Below are 9,140 nucleotides of genomic sequence, written 5' to 3' on the forward strand. Positions count from 1 at the left end.
TACAGATGCATCTAAGGAAGGTTTGGGATATGTTTTGATGCAGAATGACAAAGAGATAGCATATGCCTCTAGGAAATTGAAACCGCATGAGGGGAATTACCCGACACATGACTTGGAGTTAGCAGCTGTGGTCTTTGCTTTGAAGAAATGGAGACATTATTTGTACGGAGTGACATTTGAGGTTTTATACATATCACAAAAGTCTTAAGTACTTATTTTCTCAAAAGGAGCTGAATTTGAGGTAACGTAGATAGATGAAATTTTTGGAAGAATATGACTGTACGATTAAGTACCATCCAGGGAAAGCTAATGTAGTGGCTGACGCTTTGAGTCGTCAAGTATAGATGGCCGGATTGATGATTAAGGAATTCCAATTGTTGGAATAAGTTAGTTATTGGAATCCTCGACTGGAACCGAGGAAAGTAATTTTGGGGAACATTGTATTGAATTCTCCTTTGATGGAACGTATCAAGGAATCTCAAGGAAAGGACACTGAAGTGCAGAAATGGTTGGAAAAAGTTAAAAAGGGGGACAAGTCGGACTTTAACTTGGGATCGAATGGTGTATTGAGATTTCGGAATCGAATAGTTGTACCAAAGGATGAAGGGCTTAAAAGAGAAATCTTAGAAGAGGCACACCGATCAAAGTTTACGGTACATCCAGGAGGAAATAAAATGTACCAAGACTTAAAGAGTCTGTATTGGTGGGAGAACATGAAGAAGGAGATTGCTCAAATTGTCCAAACATGCTTAGTTTGTCAACAGGTTAAAGCCGAACATCAGAAACCATCAGGACTTTTGCAACCTCTAGAAATACCTGAGTGGAAATGGGAGAATATCACCATGAATTTTGTATCGGGATTACCAAGGATACAGAGAGGCCATGATGCGATTTGGGTAATAGTGGATAGATTGACCAAATCGGCTCATTTTCTGCCGATTAACATGAAGTACCCGTTGGAGAAGTTGGCTCGGTTGTATTTGGATGAGATCATTAGGTTGCATGGAATCTATGTCAGTATCGTGTCGGATAGAGATCCAAGATTTGTTTCGAGATTTTGGCAAAAGATGCAAGAAATGTTAGGGACAAAATTGAATTTTAGTACTACTTATCATCCCCAAACCGATGGACAGTCTGAAAGGACAATTCAAACCCTTGAGGATATGTTGAGAACTTGCATTTTGGATTTTGGGGAGAGTTGGAGTAAGTTTTTGACTTTAGTGGAATTTGCCTACAACAATAGTTTCCACTCTTCTATTCAGATGGCCCTGTATGAGGCACTTTATGTTCGGAAATGTAGGTCTCCGATTTGTTGGGATGAAATAGGTGAATGGAAGATCTTAGATCCGACTACAGTGTCTTGGATTGAAGAAGCTAATGAGAAAGTAAAGTTGGTACGCCAAAGAATTCAAACCGCTCAGAGTCGCCAAAAGAGTTATGCCGATAATCGGAGAAAAGATTTGGAATTTACTGTTGGAGATTTGGTATTTCTCAGAATCACGCCCCTGAAAGCAAGTTTGATGTCTGGAAAAGGAAAGAAGTTACAACCGAGGTTTGTAGGACCTTACAAGATTATCCAACGTGTGGGGAATGCAGCCTATAAGTTTGAATTGCCACCGAGTTTATCTCGAATTCATAATGTATTCCATGTATCTATGCTTAAGAAGTATCATCCAGATCCTTCTCATATTTTGCAACCGGAGAGCATTGACATTGATGAGACTTTGACCTATGAAGAGAAACCGGTGAAGCTTCTGGATCGAAAGGTGAAGGAATTGAGGAACAAGCAGATACCACTAGTAAAAGTTCTTTGGAGGAACCACGGAGTTGAGGAAGCAACATGGGAAGTAGAGGAAACGATCAGAGAGAAGTATCCAGACTTGTTTGCCAATCAAGGTAAAATTTCGAGGACGAAATTCTCTTAAGGGGGAGAGGATGTGAGGACTCGAAAATCTATTATTTTTAAATCCCTAATTTTGGCTTATTTAATTATTTATTTGGATTTTTGCCACGAATAATATTTTCTAGCCTTATTAGACCTAAGTACATGATATAATAGTTTCGTTATATTTTTAAAGTGTCTCGTTTCAAAAATTATTTTTTTAGAAGTTTGTTTAGTGAAAAAGTGAATCGCCTTTGGAAAAAAAAAATAACCAATTGAGAGTACATTAAACCCGGAAAATTGGAGACATGTACAATGGTCTTAAAATAGGTAAATTTAGGTTTAAATACTTAAGTGATAGTTAGTGGTACTATTGTTACAAGAATTTCTTGAAGGTTTCATTTTATTGCGCCTAAATTGGAAATACGCGTTTTCACTCGCGTGCTTAATTGAGGGACTTTAGACCATTATTTTGGGACAATTAAGAGTGAATAATATTTATATGAATATAAGTGCATTAGAGGTTTAGTGCATTAGTGAAATAAACTCGAAAGGAATCGAACCCGAATCGCGCGCGTACGCGCGCTATTGAGAGTTGACTTTTGCTCCATTTTACACCACACAAATTAAGCTTCTCTTGGAAGCTAAAGCATAACTGACTCTCTCTCTCTTCCTCACCAGAGCAGCCGGCACCCAAGCAACAAAAACAACCAAGGCTTCTCAAATTTTTCCATCTCCAAATTCTTGCACCAAACCTTCATAGATTCACACCAAACTTCACATACACTTAGCTCTACACTTGGACACCACTTTGAGCTGCAAAAGGGAGCTAAAACTCACGGTTTTTCTGGAGCAAAAAAGACCGAAAATCACTGCCTTGGACATCAACTAGAGTAAGTAATGATCAAGCTTTCTAATTTCGATTTTTGGAAGTTCTAGTATACTTTTAAGCTCTTATTTTCATATGGGTTGTTGTTGTTGTTGGAAAAATTGGAAGGTAGGCTCTATGAACTCCCACCTCTGTGTTGATGGCTGATATAATGTTTGATGATGGATTTAATGTTTTTTAGGGCTCAAAATGGTAGATTAATGGTGTATTAGTGGTATGAACTTCAAGAAATGCATAGGGTGAAAAGTTCCGATTCTGCCCCTGCTTTGAACGTACCCATGCCTGTGGAATTTTGAGATTGTAATGACTTATATATTATGTTTATATGTTGTATAGATGGTGTATAAAATTTCATTGAAAAATATTGAGGTTTGGTTGGTCAAATGAATCGATTTCACAAAGCTAGTAAATCTGGAACTGTTCCCGTAATGCTCTGACCAGCTTTCGTATTTCGGCCATAATTTTGTACTCCGACGTTGAAATCAAGTACCGTTAGCGGAATTTGAAACTAGACATTCCAACCTTTCTGACAGTATAAAATGCACATTCTAGTTCCATGTGTGTGAGCCGAACCAACCGTTTAAAGTCGGCTGTTCTGTTTCTCAGTTTTACTGGAACGAAATACTGAGGCTGCAACTTGTGGCTCGAATTCGAGCTAGTTGTATGCCGAATTTCAAAATGATTTCTTCTGTGAACTTATAGCTCTATGAATGTGTTTTCCAACGCTATAAACCATGTCCAATTCCGAGTTAATTGGAGTGACTTGTGATCAAAATACAGAGCCTGCCCTGTTCTTGAAAACCCTGACTTTTGGACAGATTTGATGCAAGGTTTGGTATAAACTTGCTAACTGAATATTTTGGTGCTAAACACCTACCAAATGTACCATGAATGTTCATTAGGTTTTGCCTACACTACTGAACCATATTTGGAGGATTTTCTTTAATCAAATGTTTGGAATGGAAAACGAAAGGGCTCAAGGCAGTTTTGTCTTGGGATTTTCAAAACTTTGGTTGTTTGATTGACTACCTTTCCGAAGGTATTTTTCCATGAAAATTGGCAAAGGGATACTCTTTATATAGGAGTATTATACTGCCAAATTTTGTACCAATCCAAGTCCGTTTCGATACCTGACTAAAGTCCTAAAGTTGGAAGCTCAAATCTGAAAATTTTCACCAGTTTTTAATTTTCCCTAACTTTGAGTCACCGTATCTCGGTGCTCGAAACTCCGATCCTTGATCCGCATTTTCTGTTATAAACCTTACTTGCAACTCTAATTGAGTTACAAATTTCAGAGGCTACCTCGTAACGCGTGAATTTTGCCGAATTTCCAAATTTAGCGAAAAACCAACCCCGGCTCAATTCTAAGTGTTTTGGAACAGTAATTTTAAGCTCATTTTTGAATACCTTCCACTTAGATTCATGGAAAAGTGTCTTCTAAGAAATTTTAGTACTTTCAAATAGATTTCCAACGGTACCAAGTTTTCCAATTTTCGGCATGTATAATGTGAGATACGATTTTTCAAAGATATCGTATCAAAATTGAAAATTTTCCGAATTCCAAAGGAAGGGAGTTTCAAGCACTCCTTATTTCTTCGATATTACTTGAACGTTTTATACTTGATTTTCTAAAATGGAAACTCGATCGCTCTTGTACTTTAAGAAACTCCAGTTGAACCTCGATTTAAAAGTAATTGAGATTCGTTTTCGTGAAATTTCCTTAGATTGTACTAGTGTACAACCTTCCTTGATAATTGGGATATATGAATGATAATACATTATTATTTGCTCAGGCACACATAAGGACCTTCAAGAGGATCCTATCGTGCACACTTGAACTTCCAGAAAATATTTTTTCTTGATTTGCTCGGTGAGTGTCAAGTGTATGACTACTTGAACTCGATGGACTTGATTACATGCTTAGCCTACTTGGTTTTGAAAAATGAAGTCGAGTGTGTACTTTATCGCACTCGTTCTCATTTGAAACAAATGACTCATGCTTAACATGACTTGCCTGGTTTACATGACCTGAAATACATGCTTAAACCTGTCAAATACTTGAATACATGACATGGTATGCTATGGCTGCATACATCGTTGGAGTGAATCTCCTCGACAGTTACATGATATATTGGGGACGTCCAAACTCATAGGCCGACCTTAGAACTCGAGCTGGCATGGGTTTGGTCGGGAACCTCGGTGAGCCATGAGATTCACATGATAAGCTTGATCTATTGAGAGATTTTGTTTGGCATACTAGTGGAGTATCGCCTTATTAATGTCGTGCGGGCCCGAAGTGGTGTATGGTGGACGGATGAGAAGTAAGTGGAGATCTACGGTTTGAAAATATCAACCCGGTTGACGGAGAGTCATTGCGGGAAGATATACGAATGAACTGGCAAAGCAAGTGGAACTTAGCTCCCGAGAGCTACCATATCCTTGAATTGTTTCTGTTTACATTTTTGTTGGCATTATTAATTTCTTGCAAGCTATCACTTGAATTGTTACTTGAGCTTGTTACCTGAACTATGTGCTTGCATGTGTGTTCTTGGCCTCACGAGCGTTTTTACTCACCCTGTAAATTTGTTTTCCTTAACAGGTTTGAACTCGGAGGTGTACTGGAGAAACCCTCCAGGTGTGCTTCTGTTTAGAATTTCTATTATATTTTGGCTATGCCTTGGTTTTGGATTGTACTTTTGGAATTGAAATGTAACTTTTGGCGCGTGATGCATATTTGGAAATTATGATGTACTTTGAACACCCGGCGTACGGGTTGGATAATGGATAACTATTGTTAAACTTGAAACTTGAACGCTTCCGCATTTACTGTATTTAAGTTAGTTACTGGTGGTGTGAAGATCGTTAATAAGATTGAATGGAAATTGCTTGAGTCCTGGCGAGAGTTAGGCGGGCGTCCCACGGATATCCTATGGTTCGCCTTAGGGAGAAGTGGGGCGTCACAAATTTTCCCTCCAAACTAATATTTTGGAACAAGTTTGTAAAGGAAACAAGACAATAATTCATCAACAGACAATGTTCACTCTATCCTTTGTAAATGTGGGACAATGAACTTCAACACACTCATTACAAATTGCTAACAATCTCCCACTTAGTTTGTAATGAAATTAAATCAGCACTCACATGACCTTGCATAGAGAAAGGTGTTTGTGAACTTAAACCCTTCTCTTAGTGTAAATATTTCACTTGTTCTAACAAGTTATGGTGGCTATGTTGCTTAAACCATAACTTTAAAGTTAAAAGACAAGATTATATCTTTTCAGAGAATAGTTCACGAAATGATTTTAGCACTTTTTTCGGCCGTTTTCTCTATCCTAGGTTCATAATCATGTACAAAAGAAAACCCCCACTATTGCTAGGAGCGGCACCACTCACATCATCATATAGGTGAAGTACATTTCGATCCTTTATTACCAAGGCACTGTGAAACCATATTTAACTTTATTAGGAGTATGATACTCAGTCTCTTAAGTAACAAACTGCACTAGTACCTTGGAATGGTATAATACAATTTCTAGTGCTCACGACCACTTATTAGTAACTTGTTATTACCCTTTAAACCATTGACCTAGTGTTAGTGCTAGAAGAGAGGTTGGGTTACCAATACTAGTAGTTTTAGACAACGGGTTTTAACCCTATTCCCAATGACGTTGCTTGCACTACATCACTTGAGAAAGGTTTAGTGAATGGATCCACCGGGTTATTGAATGACCTAACATACACCACTGTGACTATGCCATCATTCAATAATTGTCTGACATATTCATGTCTTAGACTTATATGTTCAAATTTTGCGTTATATATTCTATTTAACGCTCTAGACATAGTGGCTTAGCTATCACAATGCAAAGAAATGGCTGGCATTGGTTTTGGCCACAACTTGATGTCTAACAGTAAGTTTCTTAGCTATTCGGCCTTTTTGCATGCAGCTGCTAAGGCTACAAATTCAGCCTCCATGGTGGAATGAGTTTTGACAGTTTGTTTCTTTGATGCCCAAAAAATAGCTCCTCCACCCAACATAAAAATCCATCCAAAAGTAGACACTTTGTCATATACATTGGTTACCCAACTTGCATCGGAATAGCCTTCAAGTACAACCGGAAATTTGTTATAGGAAAGCTCTAAATCTTTTGTCCTTTTAAGATATCCAAGCTCTACCAATAGCTTTCCAATGCTCTATACCAGGATTTTTAGTATACCTAGCAAGTCTATAAATTGCATATGAAATATCTGGCCTAGTACAATGCACAGCGTACATTAGGCTACCAATTGCACTAGCATACTCTAATTGAGCGATCGGCTTTCCATAATTTTCAAACAACATAAAGTTAGGATCATAAGGAGTGCTTACTTCTTTTATCTTCAAATGTTGATACTTGTTTAAAACTTTTTCAACACAATAAGATTGACTTAAAGAATAGCCCCCGCTATGTTTCTTAACTTTAATTCTTAAGATAGTATCTACTTCTCCAAGATTTTTCATATTGAATATAGAAGACAAATACTTCTTAGTTTCTTCAATGCCTTTGTAATTAGTAACAACAATTAGCATGTCAACCACATATCGACAAATTATCACACCATACTCTCTAGTGAACTTGGAATAAATGCACTTATCGGCATTATTATATTTAAAACCATTAGAGAGTATAGCAGATTCAAACTTTTGATGCCATTGTTTAGGTGCTTGTTTTAAACCCTACAAAGATTTTACCAGTTTGCAAACTTTCTTTTCATTTTCTGGTAGAACAAAACCTTCTGGTTGATCCATATACACCTCTTCATTTAAGTCACCATTGAAAAAGGCCATTTTTACATCCATCTAATGTACACACAAATCAAACATTGAAGCCAATGCATGTCAACACTTCCTTTGCCAAGAACCTTTGCTGTATTGTGGTTTCCCATCAATACTTCACGACCATCAGGAACTTCTTCATAAGTCTTGAACTGGGACTTATTATTACAAACATGCACGGTGGCACCGGAATCATACCACCAGTCACACGATTTGGTTGCAGCAGCCGCATGCAACTCAAAAATCATGCCAATGTTCCAATGTGAAATCATTGCAACAATCTTAGCAACATCTTGTTCAACCAGATTTGTATTTTTGGTTGTCTTTCTTTTATTTTTTGTTGCTATCTGCCTTGCATTCACACTTGTAATGTCCCTTCTTGCCGCACTTATAGCATACTCTATTCTTCTTCTTGTCCTTAGATGTACTTGCTTCTGGAGACTTTCTTTTGGAACCAGAAAAATTCTGTTACGGAATTTTTCTCACTTAAAGTATTCACTTTGACATTAGATTCTATTTGCTTCTTTTGAAGATTTCTAGTATCTTCTTCAATACGCAAATGTTTCAAAATCTGATCTATAGTGAATGATTCAGTAGTATGGAGCAACTTTTTCTTATAGTCATTCCAACTAGTTGGAAGTTTGGCTATTATTGCTCCAACTTGCAAGGATTCAGATATCTCCACTTTCAGATCATGTAACTTAGACACAATCACTTGAAGATCATGAATCTGATCCATAAGAGAAGATTTCTCAGTAATACGAAAATCAAAATATTGCATAATCAGAAATTTGTCCGTACCTTGTTTCATCGTATTGTACTTGTACTCCAGCACATTCCAGATTTCCTTTGGCGACTTGACTACGGTATACAGATCATACAAGCGGTCAGAAAGAGTATTCATGATGTGTTCTTTGCACAGCAACTCATTCTCTGCACGTTTTTTGCGTTGCACCTTGATTTCATTAGAATCATCATTTTTAGGCGTTGAAATTTCAGGAAGTGAAGGATCCAGAACATAAGCAATCTTCAAAGCCGTCAGGAAAAATATCATCTTATCCTTCCAACGGGAGAAGTTAGTGCCGTCGAATCTGTCCAACTTCACGAAGTCCTGATTCATCACTTTGAACGCAGATTCAGAACTTGACTCCATTGTTGAGAATAACACCTTAAGATTGTTGGAGAAATTATAGTGAATAACAAAACTAAACTAGACAAATGCAGAGACTTTGAGGCGTGAAAGCACTTTCCTTAAGGTGTTATTTGCGTCTATTAGATAAATTATCTCTAGGATACAATAAAGTCTAAGAACTATCAAATGAAAAGTAAAAAAGTGATTTAATTCTATTGAAATTCTACTATTTAAAAAAATTGAAACACCTATCCAAGGCACTATTACACGATGCAATCCTTGTCAAGATTTTATATATCTTGAAATAACTTTCCCACCAAACTTTCCCTCCAAAGTAATATTTTGGAACAAGTTTGTAAAGGAAACAAGACAATAATTCATCAACAGACAATGTGCACTCTATCCTTTTTCAATGTGGGAC

The 9,140-nt window shown here is 37.2% G+C and overlaps 1 protein-coding gene across 1 annotated transcript; it reads right to left on the reverse strand.

Moving 5' to 3' along the window:
- Positions 1-8,005: 8,005 nt before the first annotated feature.
- Positions 8,006-8,740, reverse strand: LOC113737574 (uncharacterized). The gene has a single exon (XM_027264783.1). The coding sequence runs from the start codon at positions 8,738-8,740 to the stop codon at positions 8,006-8,008; it is 735 nt and encodes a 244-aa protein (XP_027120584.1).
- Positions 8,741-9,140: the final 400 nt, after the last annotated feature.

Source organism: Coffea arabica, chromosome 3e (assembly GCF_036785885.1).
Source record: "Coffea arabica cultivar ET-39 chromosome 3e, Coffea Arabica ET-39 HiFi, whole genome shotgun sequence".
Classification (NCBI taxonomy): domain Eukaryota; kingdom Viridiplantae; phylum Streptophyta; class Magnoliopsida; order Gentianales; family Rubiaceae; genus Coffea; species Coffea arabica.